This window comes from Loxodonta africana, chromosome 5 (assembly GCF_030014295.1).
Source record: "Loxodonta africana isolate mLoxAfr1 chromosome 5, mLoxAfr1.hap2, whole genome shotgun sequence".
In the NCBI taxonomy this organism is placed as follows: domain Eukaryota; kingdom Metazoa; phylum Chordata; class Mammalia; order Proboscidea; family Elephantidae; genus Loxodonta; species Loxodonta africana.
The window spans coordinates 107,176,472-107,191,719 of NC_087346.1; the positions used below are offsets into that span (position 1 = coordinate 107,176,472).

Here is a 15,248-nt window from a genome sequence, read left to right on the forward strand (position 1 = left end):
AAAAGAATGAATAATTTGAAGTTACTTGAGGCGCGGTTCTACATATGTCAATTAGATTCACTGTACCGTTCAAGTTTTCTGCTTGCTCTATCATTTACTGAAAGAGGTGTATTGAAATCTCCCAGTTGGATAAGCCTATTTGAGAAGAAAGGAAGATCCTGAGAGCATGATGAGTAAACAAGAAACAAAGAAAAAGCAATGATTAATGTGATCTGCATTAGAAAGGAACTGAAATTTGGGGAAAGATGTGGGAAACCAAAGAAGGGGGTGACTGCTAAGCTACATAATGTGGAGAGAACAAAAGTTTTGTAAGATCAGGGGATATCGAATCATTCTATTTGAAGATGTTTTGAGTTTCTATCATATAAGCCCTTTGTCTCCAAATCGTCAAAAAAATTTGCTACCCATTAAACCACATGGTGAGCATGTTTTGTTTTGTTTGCTTGTGTAAGTCAAGGAAAGAACTGAGTTTTGTGTTCTGTTTGTTTGGTGTGGAGCAGAGGTAGCATTTGAAGATCTGCCTCCCCAGAACTTGGGAAATACTGAGCACCAGCTGAGTGCAAGACACTGGCTAGGGACTTTAAATGCATTCCTTCCTTGCTTTTACCTTGCATCGTAGCACAATCCAGGCATCAGAAATGAAACAGTCAGACCATCTCTGAACTGAAATATGATAGTGGAAGGAGATCAGTGAGAGACGTGGTCACAAAGATACAGCTCTTACCCCTCGCCCCAGCCTTCCTCTCTCACAATTCACACAAATCTCGGGGAGGACACTGCCTTTCAAAGGGAGTGGAATGGGAGTTCTGGCCATCTTATCTGGAGCTGAGGGTTAAAGAGACCCCAGTTGGCATGTGGGTAACCTAAACTTGCAGCATCATTGTCAGGAGATAATGTCGTTAAAGGACACGTAGAGAGTCAATAATCAGTAGTTAATATCCAAGCCTTTTTTGTATTTTTCTGTCTCCCAAGCTTAGTGTTTGGAAACCCTTGTGGCATAGTGGTTAAGAGCTATGTTTGCTAACCAAAGGCTGGCAGTTCAAATCCACCAGGCGCTCCTTGGAAACTCCGTGGGTCAGTTCTTCTCTGTCCTGTAGGGTAGCTATGAGTCAGAATTGACTCAACAGGAATGGGTTTGGTTTGGTTTTTTAAGCTTAGTGTTTAGGATTCGAAGAAATGAGCAACATCTTTTTCAGTTAAGTGGAACCTCTCCTCACCACCAAGTGCCTAGCACAGTACTATGGATATTAAAAAAACAAACAACAAAACAATCAGTTGCCATCAAGTGGATTCTAACTCATGGTAACCCTATATGATAGAGTGGAACTGCCCCATAGGGTTTCCCAGGCTATAATCTTCAGGGGAGTAGATTCCCAGGCCTTTCTTCTGGGTTGCCTCTGGGTGGACTCAAACTACCAACCTTTCAGCTAGCAGCTGAGCACATTAGCCATTTGTCCCAACCAGGGACTCTATTATGGATATGTTGTTGCTATTTTGTACTGTTAAGTTGATTCTGTCTCATAGCGACCCTATAGAACAGAGTAGAACAGCCCCATAGGGTTTCCTAGGCTGTAATCTTGATGGGTGCAGATTGCCAGGTCTTTTCTTCCATGGAGCTACTGGTAGGTTCAAACCCCCAACCTTTTAGTTACCAGCTAAGCACTTAACCATTGTGCCACCAGGGCTCCTCCACTATGGATATAGTAGACACTAAATAAATATTTGTTGTCATCAGGTTCTTAAAGTTCCCCAAACCTGAATAGGTTCAAGGGCTGTATTAGTTATTTATTAATGCATAACAAATTACCACAGTATATACCAAAACCCATTGCTGTCGAGTTGATTCCAACTCATAGTGACCCTATAGGACAGAGTAGAACTGCCCATAGGGTTTCCAAGGAGTGGCTGGTGGATTCGAACTACCGACCTTCTGGTTAGCAGCTGAGTTCTTAACCACTGCACCACGCGGGCTCCCCCTAATATATACCCATTGCCGTCGAGTCAGTTAGTGGCTTAAAAACAAACAACAACAACAAAAAAAAACCAGTTACTATCTCATAGGTTCTGTGGGTTAAGAATTTGGGAACAACTAAGCTAGATGATTGGGCTCAGAATCTCTCCCGAAGTTGCAGTTGTCAGCAGGGGCTGAAGTCATCTGAAGACTGACTGGAGTAGCAGGTTCCACATCTCTGATGGCTCATTTACACGGTTGTTGGCACGTGGTCTCAGTTCCTCACCAGAGAGGCCTCTGCATAGGGTTGCTCCCAACTTGGCAGCTGGCTTCTCCCAAAACCAAGAGAGTTAGACCAAGATGGATGCCACAATATCTTGTATAACCTAGGCTTGGAAGTTGTACACTATCTCTTTCACTCTATTCTCTTCATTAGAAGTAAATCACTAAGTCCAGCCCACTCTCAAAAGAGGTGTATTATACACCTCCTTTTTTTGAAGGAAGCGTCAAATCATTTGTGGACATATCTTTAAAACCACCACAGGGACACAGTGTTTTACATATGCCAGTGTACTCAATACATTTTTATTAAGTAGACCCATGGAACCTCCTTTAGATTGTGACATGAAACCTTTGAAAACTGTCTTTCTTCTCTTATCCCTGGCCCCAAACAACATTCAGGGCCTTTCCCAGTCCTAAAATCTTATGTGCCTCCAGGAACAACATTCAAATCATTATTACCTGTGAATAAAGACAGTGTTATTGAGCTAAATTCTCCCCTTACCTTCCTGTTATTTTAGGGAAGAAAATTTACTCCATGAGATGCCTCTGCGTGTTGAGGTGTGCACATTGAGAGCCTGGTGGCCTGACTGATTGGAAGCATCAACACACTGTATCACGTACTGCCAAAGAGTGATGGGGAAAAGACAGATGATATTTCATAGCTCAGGGAAGGATGGTGATGGAGGTGCTGCTCCTGCTAATTAGTCACCAGTAGTCACGTACACGTTATTCTTCTAACATGTAGGCTTACTCTTGAAACATTTTTTTCCTGCTTTGTCCCAAGCAGGATTTAAGGCTGCTTGATTTTTGTAAGTAGTCTTTCCGGCTCATCAATAAATCAATTCCCTTTTTTTTTAATCATGGAAAAGTAAGACATTTTACTGAGTTTCTGTTAAGGGGAATGAAAAATTTGGAAAAGAACAGATTGCTGCATACCATGGTGGCTGTAATTAGTGTCACTAAATTGTCCATGTAAAAATGGTGAAAAAATAAATGTTTTGTTACATATATTCCACCACACATACACAGAAAAACTTTTTTTAAAGTAAGACATTTTTATTATTTTATCTTTAATAGTAAAACTTTCTTATAACACTTTCCATTCTACTTTTTAATATAAAATTTAAAAACAACTGGGAGAAATGCTTTTATTAAGCAATGTTTCATAAATTGCTGGTATTTTTCATTGCATAAGTACCATACTTTTTTTAAGTTGAGGTTCTTCGTGGGTATTTTCCCACTTTAATATCGTATATAATTTTTTTCCTTAGACTTGCCAAGTTAATGACTTCTTGTTTTAAATAGCTCACAGAAAGTATTTGGGAGTACTCATATGGAAATGATGGTTGTTCTCATAATTGTGGCCTTCTTTGTAGGATCCAAATCTAAAAAACAAAAAGCAAATGGCACACAAAAACCATTGAAAAACGTATGCTTGTAGGTGAAATTTAACCATAATCCATTGTGGTTTTACTTATCTGTCATAAAACCAAGAGAGATGTGATCAATTTATGAAACATAAAATGAAGACATAAAAAAGGATTCATGCATATGGAAAGGCAGACCAAAATGTTAACCTGTAAAGTCCTCTTTCCATGGTCATGGATCATTCCAAAAGAAAAGTTGTTTAGAAATTGTTGGCTGATGACATAGCTGAAAAATCAGTTTGGATTTTCTCTCTAGCTCTCAGTTTGAATAGCATCTATTTCACAGGAGAAGCAGTCATGAAACAGGAAATGCTATTCATGTTGCTTTTGGGTGTATACAAAATCTATTTTGGCATAACTTCTAAATCTTCTACAAGTGCTCACATGCTGCAGATTAGCTATTTACTTTGCTCATGAATAACTAATTAATTTTACAGCTCTGGTTGCTATGAGGAATTACAAAAGATACTGGAAAGCAAGCTAAGGCCTGAGCAAACAAGGCAATTGCTTCCCTTTCTTCATCAGTAATATCCAAATAACCTCTATAATGTAGGAGATGGAAGATCTGTCTACTTTGTCATCTGAAAATGATAATGATGAAGAATATTAAAATTCTGCATCACCTTTGACCCTGCTGTTTCACATCTAGAACTAGATCCTAAGGGAGTAGTCAAAGATACGCCCAAAGATGTAATAATGAGTCGTCCCTGGAAGAGTTTTAAATTAGTGAAAAGAAAAATGTGCAATAACACCTAAAACTAGTTACTAAATTTTGCTAAGTCCATACAATGGAATGTTAAGTAATCATTAAAAATGACTTTAAGAGGAGTACTATATTGTGGAAGAAAGTTCATAATACATTATTGGGTGGAAAAAAATAAGATTAACAAATAGAATGAGTATACACACATACATATATATGTCATACATTGAAAAGTTGGGATAATTATATGATAAATAGATACACGTGCATATAAAAGTTGTTGTGCATAGCGACCCTATGCACAACAGAACGAAACACTGCCCGGTCCTGCATCATTCTCACAATTGTTGTTATGCTTGAGCCCACTGTTGCAGCCACTGTCTCAGTCCATCTCATTGAGGGTCTTCCTCTTTACCGCTGACCCTCTACTTTACCAAGAATGATGTCCTTCTCCACGGACTGATCCCTCCTGATAACATGTCCAAAGTATGTGAGATGTAGTCTCGCCATCCTTGCTTCTAAGGAGCATTCTGGTTGTACTTGTCCGAGACAGAATTGTTTGTTCTTTTGGCAGTCTGTGGTATATTCAATATTCTTCGCCAACACCACAATTCAAAGGTGTCAATTCTTCTTCAGTCTTCCTTATTCACTGTTCCAGCTTTCACATGCATATGAGGCGACTGAAAACACCATGGCTTGGCTCAGGCGAGCACCTTAGTCCTCAAGGTAGCATCTGTGCTTTTCAATACTTTTGCAGTTGACTTGCCTAAAAAAAAAAAGGCAATGTGTATTTTGATTTCTTGACTGTTGCTTCCATGGGTGTTGATTGTGGATCCAAGCAAAATGAAATCCTTGACAACCTCAATCTTTTCTCCGTTTATCATGATGTTGCTTATTGGTCCAGTTGTGAGGATTTTTGTTTTCTTTATGTTGAAAAAAAAAATTTTTTTTTTTTTTTTTAATGTTGAGGTGTAATCCATACCGAAGGCTGTGCTCTTTGATCTTCATCAGTAAGTGCTTCAAGTCCTCTTCATTTTCAGAAGCAAGGTGTGTCATCTGCAAAATGCAGGTTGTTAATGAGTCTTCCTCCGATCCCAATGCCCCATTCTTCTTCATATAGTCCAGGTTTTTGGATTATTTCCTCAGCATACAGATTGAATAAGTACAGTGAAAGAATACAACCCTGACACACACCTTTCCTGACTTTAAACCATGCAATATCCCCTTGTTCTGTTTGATCGATTGCCTCTTGATCCATATACAGGTACCTCATGAGCACAACTAAGTGTTTTGGAATTCCCACTCTCCACAATGTTATCCATAATTTGCTATGATCCACACAGTCAAGTACCTTAGCATAGTCAATAAAACACAGGTAACCCTCCTTCTGGTATTCTTTGCTTTCAGCCAGGATTCATCTGACATCAACAATGATACCCTTGGTTTCACGTCCTTTTCTAAATTTGGCTTGAATTTGTGGCAGTTCCCTGTTGATATACTGCTGCAGCCACTTTTGAATGATCTTCAGTAAAATTTTGCTTTTGTGTGATATTTATGATATTGTTCAATAATTTCTGCATTCTGTTGGATCACATTTCTTGGGAATAGGCATAAATATGAATCTCTTCCAGTCGGTTGGTCAGGTAGCTGTCTTCCAAGCTTCTTGACATAGACGAGTGAGCACTTCCAGTGCTGCATCCTTTTGTTGAAACATCTCAGTTGGTATTCCATCCATTCCCAAATCCTTGTTTTTGCCAATGCCTTCAGTGCAGCTTGGACTTCTTCTTTCAGTACCAATGGTTCCTGATCATATGTTACCTCCTAAAATGGTTCAACGTCAACCAATTCTTTTTGGTATAGTGACTCTATTCCTTCCATCTTCTTTGGATGCTTCCTGCTTCGTTTAATATTTTCCCCGTAGAATCCTTCAGTATTGCAACTCGAGGCTTGAATTTTTTCTTCAGTTCTTTCAGCTTGAGAAATGCTGAGAATGTTCTTCCCTTTTGGTTTTCTATCTCCACGTCTTTGCACATGTCATCATAATACTTTACTTTGTCTTCTCAAGCCACCCTTTGAAATCTTTTCAGCTCTTTTACTTCATCATTTTTTCCTTTCGCTTTAGCTACTCGATGTTCAAGAGCAAGTTTCAGAGTCTCTTCTGATAACCATTTTGGCCTTTTCTTTCTCTCCTGTCTTTTTAATGACCTTTTGCTTTCTTCATGTGTGATGTCCTTGATGTCATTCCATCACTCATCTGGTCTTTGGTTATTAGTGTTCAATGCATCAAATCTATTCTTGAGATGGTCTCTGAATTCAGATGGGAGATACTCAAGGTCATACTTTGGCTCTTGTGGACTTGTTCTAATTTTCTTCTGTTTCAACTTGAACTTGCATATGAGTAACTGATGGTCTAATCCACAGTCAGCCCCTGGCCTTGTTCTGTCTGATGTCTCTTTCCACAAATGTAGTTGATTTGATTCCTGTGTATTCCATCTAGTGAGGTCCCACCACTTATGTATGTTGGTGAAAAAAGGTATTTGCAATGAAGAAGTCATTGGTCTTGCAAAATTCTATCATGTGATCTCTGGCATCATTTCTATCACCAAGGCCATATTTTCCAACTACCAATCCTTCTTCTTTGTTTCCAACTTTCACATTCCAATCAGCAGTAATTATCAGTGTATCCTGATTGCATGTTTGATCAATTTCAGACTGCTCAAGTTGGTGAAAATCTTCAATTTCTTCATCTTTGGCGTTAGTGGTTGGTGCATAAATTTGTATAATAGTCATATTAACTGGTCTTCCTTGTAGGCGTATGGATATTATCCTATTACTGACAGCATTGTACTTCAGGATAGATCTTGAAATGTCCTTTTTGATGATGAATGCAAAGCTATTCCTCTTCAAGTTGTCATTCCTGGCATGTAGACCATATGATTATCTGATTCGAAATGACCCATACCAGTCCATCTCAGCTCATTAATATCAAGGATATCAACCTTTCATTTTTGACGATGATATTAAAGGAAAGATATATCCCAAAATCCTATCAGTGATAACCTTTCAGTTGCTTATCTCCCAAATAGAACATGATCTCCATAAGGAGAGAGACTTTGTCTTGTTCAGCACTCTGTTCTTGGTATCTATCCAACACAAGGCCCAGCATGGCGTTGTCATCGTAGTACTCAATGAATAGTTGCTGGATTAAGGAATTAAAAGAGATGGAATTTTTGGTAAATTTAGTTTCCTTTGCCTATTTCTACTTTATAAATTTTTACATGTGTGGGTGTACCTTTTGTAATAAGAACATTTTAAATTAAGGCAGGCCTTCTAGTTATGCTCCCGTTATTTTCATAATTAAACTGAGTGGGGAAGAAGGTATCTAGCTCTGCTCAGTTTTTGGAATTAATCTGCAGTTGTGGTTAGCCAAAAATATTTTATTTGAATTTCTCCACACTCCTGATATACAAAGTATAAAGAAATAGGAAAGTCTTTTCCTTCCCAGATCTTATATAACTGTTAGAACAAATAAGACCCACTAGTTGTTACTGCTTCTAATTTAGAGGAGAGGCCTTTGATGTTCTTCTAGTTTCTATTTAAAAAGTCATCTTAATCAGCAAAGGGAGAGGAAATATTGTATTTTATTTCTACTGTTATTACAACAAACACTATTCTTGCTATTGCTATCGAGCACTTACTATGCCACTGTTTATTCTAAAAACTTTATGTGTCATTCAAACCTCAAATAACCATAGGAGGTAGGCACTACTGTTGTTGTGTGCCACTGAGTTGATTCAGACTCATAGTGACCCTACAGGACAGAGTAGAACTGTCTCATAGGCTTGCCTGTTTTTATGGAAGTAGATCACCAGATCTTTTCTCCCGTGGTGGTTTTGAACCTCCAACCTTTCAGTTAGCAGCCAAGCACTTAACTATTGTGCCAGTAGGGCTCCTTAGGCACTAATTTTTTTTTTTCATCGAAGGACTTTTGGCTTAGAGAGGCTAAGCAACTTGCCCAGGGTTACCCAGCTATTAGTTGGCAAGAGTGAGGATTCGAACCCAAGACACCTGACCCCAGAGCCCATGCTCTTTACAACCACATTACATGTACAAAGAACAAGAAAAAAGTACAATAATGGAAGTAAATCAAGATTTAGTCATAGCACTTCTCATATTAATTGCCTACACTTTCATGCAGATTTTTTCTTGTTATAAGTGGGACAAAGGAGAAAAAGAAGATGGGGAAATAGGTCTTTCTTTTTCCACAACAAAATGAAATCTGAGAAATTTCTGAAGTTATTCACTGGCAAACACAATAAAGATGTCAAATAATAATAATAATGTACATCACATGTTCCAAGTTTGTTTTTATGCAGCGGTTTCCTCTCATTATCCAGTCAAGGAGGAGAAAAGAGTACATATTCCAAATTATACGTTCTGCTGCAAATAGACTTTTCAGAAAACCTCTATTAAAAACAAAACCAAACCCAATATACTTCACATGGTAGAGTATCTGCAGTGTAAACAAATTATGCACTCTCCATAGTCTGAGTTACATTATACTTGTCATCCTTAATCCTAACTGTACATTAGAATTGGTCTGGAAATATTTTTTAAATCCCAAAGCCCAGGTACCACTCCAAGAGCTTCTGAATAATTGGTCAGGGGTCGGGGGTCCAAGCAGTGTAAATCTAATGTGCAGCTGAACTAAGAATCACAGCAACCCAAGGATGCTAAGAGGCTTTCTTTCCACTCATTAGCTCTGTTACCTTCGTCAGCCTAAGCTTCCTTATCTATAAAATGGGCATAGTAAGAGTACCAAGCTGAACACACACAAAGCACCTACAACAAGATCTAAGACATGTTGTTGCTGCTGGTGCCATCGAGTCAATTTTCCACTCATAGTGACCCCATGTGACAGAGTAGAACTGCCCCACAGGGTTTTCTAGGCTGTAATTTAGGGGAGCAGATTGTTAAGTCTTTCTCCCACAGAGCCACTAGATGGGTTTGAATCACCAAACTTTCAGTTAGCCGCTGAGCGCTTAACCATTGAGCTACTAAGGGCTCTTCATCTGAGACATAGAAGCACTCAAATATTAGCTATTTTGATGATGCTAATGATGGTGACAATGATAATGATGACGTAACATTTTTTACCTGAGGTTGGGACCATAAAAGGTTTCTCTTAGAAAGCAGGGACCATAACTTCAACTGAAATAGGATTTTATCATGTTACCATGAGCTCCCTTATTTGGCATGAACCTCTAGAACCAAATTCAACTTGAAGCTAATTTTGAGGTGATATTTAGATTCCCCAGAGGCACGTGGCATCTCCTAACTGTCCAGTTGGCTCTGACTCATGATGACCTTATACATAACAGAATGAAACAACGCCCAGTCCTGCACCGTCTTCACGGTCATTGGCACGTTTGAGTCCATTGTCGCAGTTATGGTGTCAGTCCATCTCACTGAGGGTTTTTCCCTTGTTTTCGCTGATCCTCTACTTTCCGAAACTCTCATAAGCGTAGCCTACAACATAGAGGAACTCACTTACCTCGGATTGAAATGAATTTTCTCAGGAACTTTTCTGTGGTCGATGACCACTTTCTGGTTGTCTCTATAATTAACGGGGTCATCAGGGATCCTAAATTTGGCCACCTGAATTTCAGAGTCACTCAGTTCAGCATGGGAGATTCTTGCATATCCTAATCTGTGGCAGAAGAAGAAATGGTTTGTAAAGGTTTTATCATCATGTAGAAATTAGATGATCCCTAATAGTTAGTACTTTCATTATTACACCAATTTCCTATTTCTAACTCCTCAGACTCTGTATATCACAACTAGAGCTAAAGTAGAACTAAATATTTATTAAAACCTCTCTTTATGATATAAATCAATAAGGAGCATTCACATGAATTTAATTAACTAAATACACTGGGCAAACTTAATCTACTTTCTTAAACTAATGAATATTCTGCCTATACAAACTACCTCCACATGATTTTGTATTGAGTCAATAACAGGAATTCTTCAGGATGACAGGAATTTATGCATAAATTATTTTTTACCTTTAAAAATTCAAATACAACATGTACATTTTCATTCACTCTTATAAGTTTAGAATAAAAGATTTTGTATGTCTAAAAAAGCCCCACATCCTGCTTTGCTTAAAGCTTTCCGTTCTCCAGGAAATTCAAAGCATTTTACAGGCACTGTTCTTAGTGAGACGCTCAGACGGAAAAATGAGGGAACAGTGAGCAGCAAAGAATTCATTTTATTTAATTTTGCCTCTTCAAAAAAGAAAAATTAAGTCAGCTTCATTGATTTCTTTTTCAATGAATAAATATCTGTCAGTCCCTATTATGTGCCAGACACTGTTCTAAGCACTGGGGATAGGCAACGAACAAAATTCTTGCCCTTACGGAGCTCTCACTCTAATAAAATCAAAACCAAACCTGCTGAGTCTGTGTTGATTCTGACTCATGGCAACCCCATGTGCTGCAGGGTGATACGTGGCCGTGACCTTTCAAAAGCAGATCATCAGGCTTTTTTTCCAAGGTGACTCTGGGTGGGCTCAAACCACCAACTTTTTGGTTAACACCAAAATGCTTAACCATTTGGGCCACCAAGGGACCTTTTCATTCTAATGTTGTTGCTGTTTTGTGCCGTCACATTGATTCCAACTGGTAGCCACTCCATGTGAGACTAGAACTGTCCCATAGGGCTTAACCAAAAAAAAAAAAAAAAAACCCACTGCTGTCACGTCCATTCTGACTCACAGCGACCCTATAGGACAGAATAGAACTGCCTATTGGGTTTCCAAGGAGCGGCTGGTGGATTTGAACTGCCAACCTTTTGGTTAGCAGCCGAGGTTTTAACCACTGTGCCACCAGGGCTCCATTTAACTTATATATATATTACATATATTCATGAAAGTATCAAAATTTTCATATGTGTGTGTGTGTATATACACATATAACCATGCCTTCCCACCCTCTTGAAGTAATAAAGGTCTCAGGCTACATATGTACAAAGAACTCGGCTAGCCAGCTACAATGGTTGCTATAAACACCTTGTTCCTTGATGACCAACAATTTTTACAACTTGGAATTATACCTATTTCAGTCTATATTGTAAACTATTTTCTAGAAACTCTATCCCCATTAAGACAACCCTTATAATAAACATTTAAATAGTATTTTCAAACTGAGATATAAAGTACTTTACAAAACTAACACTTTAACATGCCCTCTCCCTGCTTAACTCTTTGGGAACACCAAAATTATAGCTGAGCTATCTACCTGGCAGCCATTTGGGCATATACCAGGCCTTTTAGGGTTTCTGAACGAGCAGTATAACCAGAATGATCCTAGCACGACAAGGTCCTCCTTAGCTCACTTCAGTAAGCATATGAACTTATGGAATTGTCCAGAAACCAAGAAAGGTCACCATTTTACTCAGAGTACTATCTAAAGTCCTCAATAAGGGCCAGGAGATCCTTTCAAGATCTCCTCCCTTCCCTTCCTGCCCACATACTCCCCACTTACCTCATCCTTCTTGTGACCCCGCCCCATTCCAACCCCACCCCTACACACACACTCCAGCCTCACTAGCCTCAATTTTCCTCTAACACATTGCACACTCCTGCCCTCGGGGCTTTTGCACTGGCTAGGTTGTATGCTTTCACCATATCTGTTCAATCTGTATGCTGAGCAAATAATCTGAGAAGCTGGACCAATAAGTAACATCAGGATAAACAGAAAAGATTGAAGTTGTCAAGGATTTCATTTTACTTGGATCCACAATCAATGCATATGAAAGCAGCAGTCAAGAAATCAAAAGATGCATTGCATTAGACAAATCTGCTGTGAAAGACCTCTTTAATGTGTTGAAAAGCAAAGATGTCATCTTGAAGACTAAGGTGCACCTGACCCAAGCCATGGTGTTTTCAATCGCCTCATATGAATGTAAACCCTGGTGGCATAGTGGTTAAGAGCTATGGCTGCTAACTAAAAGGTTGGCAGTTGGAATCCAAGAGCTGTTCCTTGGAAACTGTACGAGGCAATTCTACGCTGTCCTATGGTGTCACTATGAGTCAGAAATAACTCGATGGCAACAGGTTTGGTTTTTTTTGGTCATATGCATGTGAAAGCTGGACGATGAATAAGGAAGACCAAGCACCAGCGGAAAAAAGAGGAAGACCCTCAAAGAGATGGACTGACGCAGTGGCTGCAACAATAGACTCAAGCATAACAGCAATTGTAAGGATGGCACAGGACCAGGCAGTGTCTCCTCATGTTGTACATAGGGTTGCTATGAGTCGGAACCAACTCAACAGCACCTAACAACAACAGTTCCTCTACCTGGAAGGGTCTTCTCCTAGATAACCTCATGGCCCACTCCTTCAAATCTTGACCCAAATGATCGTGTTCTTGGTAAGATTTATCCAACTCCATATTTACAAATGCACCCCCACCTCCATATTCCTAATGCTTCTTACCCTGCTCTATTTTTTCTGACAGCACTCCTCACTTTCTAAAACACAATATCATAAAATTATGTTTATTGTCCATTCTCCTTCCTCCAGGGTAGAGATGCTTGACTGCTTTGTTTACAGCGATACTCCCGGTGCCTAGCATGTATACCACGCCTGATCAATAATTGTTGAATGACAAACAGGGATTGTACACCAAGAGAACATGAAGGTTTGATTTTACTGGACTGCTACTCTTTGGTCCCCACCGGACCCTGTGATCCTATATCATTCCTAGAAGGCAACTATTTCTTTCATAAATGCAGACCCACGCATCTTAGAAGATTACTTAGAGGATGATCAGGAGTACGTGAGTGGTGCAAACGGTTAAGTGCTCAGCTACTAACTGAAAGGTTGGTGATTAGAATCCAACCACAGGTGCTGTGGAGGAAAGGCCTGGTGATCTGTTTCCAGAAGATCACAGCCACCGAGACCCCTGTGGAGTGGACTGCAGTTCTATTCTGCAATCCATAGGATGGCCATGAGTTGGAATCGACTGACAGCAACTGCTTTTTTTTTTTTTTTAAGCAGTGATCAGATCAATCACCAGCCCCTGTCCTCAGGCTGGAAATACCAAGACACCTTTGATGAGCTGCTCTGTATGGATGAGGGACTAAAGCCCTGAGAATTTCATCCTAGAAGCCTACACCAGAGTTCCCAGCACTGCCCCAGGGGGGTAGTTAAAGGCCTCAGATCAAATATCTCCTAACAGATTCTGTACTACCAGGAGGAGCCTCTGGGAGTTTTAGGGTAGGTCTTCAGATTGCAGCATGGTCCCTCCGCTGAAGATGTGGAGGGACCTGCGTCTCAATCCACTGTCAACATGATCTGGACCCCCTTACATCTCTCCCCTCCCTTCCTACTTCACTCCACTCCAGCCACACTGGCCCCCTTGCTAATTCTCAAAAATATTAATCACACTCCTTTTGGAAGCTTTTGTACTTGCTGTCCCTCTGCCTGGCACGGTCTTCCCCAAGATACGAACGACTCTCTCATTTCATCCAGGCTGCTGCCCAGACATCACTCCATCAGAAGGGCCTAGTCTGCACACCCTGTGTAACATACCACAGCTTTATTCATGTCTTCGTCACACTTACCACCACCTGTCAAATTTTAGAATTTATTTGCTGATTTTCCATTTCCTTCTGTTGCAATGTAAGCTCTGTGATAACAAAGGATTTTGTTTTGTTCCTGTTATATCCCCACTAAGACAGTGTCTGGCCCATAATAAGTATTTAATAAGTACTCATCAAATGAATGAATGAACAGTTATTCCTTCTTAAATCACTAAGCCACGCCTTAAAAAAAACTGTTAAACTGCATAACCAGCCAAATCAGTGTTTATAAAAAACTAACAAAATAAATTGCTTTCGCAAAAATTTTCCTTCTAGGGTAGACCCAGAAGATCACAGTAAGAATAGATTAAAAAGAAATCAAACATCTGTGCTCACCTGATCAGCCCTCGATACATAATGTATTCACACCATCTGTCATGATCTGTGCTGTCGATATCCTAATAAAGGGCATGGGAGAGAACGCTTAAAGCATAAAAAGCAATCTTCGATTCTGAATTGCCAAGAAAACGCGTGAGCTACCATGATAAATGAGCATGCTGTTTTGTCTGCCTGGCTCCTACTCATCTTTTAAAGTTCATTAGACAGGTATTTATTCAGCACCTGCTAAGTGTCAATCTAGCTACTGTACTACCCACCCACCCACTGCTGTCAAGTTAATTCTGACTCATAGTGACCCCACAGGGTTTATAAGGCTCTAAATCTCTACGGAAGCAGACTGCCACAACTTCCTCCTGCGGAGCCACTGGTGGTTTAGAACTGGTGGCCTTTCGATTACCAGTCGATTGCTTTAACCACTGCACCATCAGGGCTCCTTAGCTACTGTAGATGCTAGGAATACAAAGATGAAGGTGGTCTAAAGAGGGAGTTGGGCAGGAAATCACTGATTACAATACAGTTCCTGGCTCCCTGCAGCTTTCCGAGACCTTCACCGTAAGCAGAATTTACCGTCTCTTCATTTGTCACCCTATGTAGTACTTTTTGCACAGCAGCTATGCCATTCTGCGACAGTGATTTGTTCATATATGTCTCCACCTGCCCTTCCTGAGCAGAAGGACTCTTCATCACTTTTGTCTCTCTGATACTTAGCATGAAGCCTGCTGTTCAGCAGGCACTCAATATGTGTTCGTTAAATCGAATCATGGAAATAAACACATTTTGGGAGAAATCACGAGCGTTTTTGATGTTGAAAGCTTGAGCCCAGGGTTATTTTTCATCACAGAAGCAGAAGAGAAATACATTGTTTTTTCCCTATAATGTGTTAGGAAAAAATAGGAAG

At 39.8% G+C, this 15,248-nt stretch overlaps 1 protein-coding gene across 6 annotated transcripts in view; it reads right to left on the reverse strand.

Moving 5' to 3' along the window:
- Positions 1-3,316: 3,316 nt before the first annotated feature.
- CWH43 (cell wall biogenesis 43 C-terminal homolog) overlaps positions 3,317-15,248 on the reverse strand; it is a 79,877-nt gene continuing 67,945 nt past the window's right edge. For 2 of the 6 annotated variants that reach the window (XM_064285831.1, XM_064285832.1), the window contains exons 12-14: positions 14,348-14,409; positions 9,918-10,073; positions 3,318-3,618 (exon numbers count right to left, since the gene is read on the reverse strand). In XM_064285831.1, the coding sequence (XP_064141901.1) occupies positions 3,540-3,618; positions 9,918-10,073; positions 14,348-14,409 (297 nt within the window). In that variant the 3' untranslated portion in view covers positions 3,318-3,539. Of the gene's footprint in view, positions 3,619-9,917; positions 10,074-14,347; positions 14,410-15,248 lie in introns of those variants that run through there. The other 4 variants (XM_064285829.1, XM_003415873.3, XM_064285830.1 and 1 more) reach the window with 4 other exon arrangements.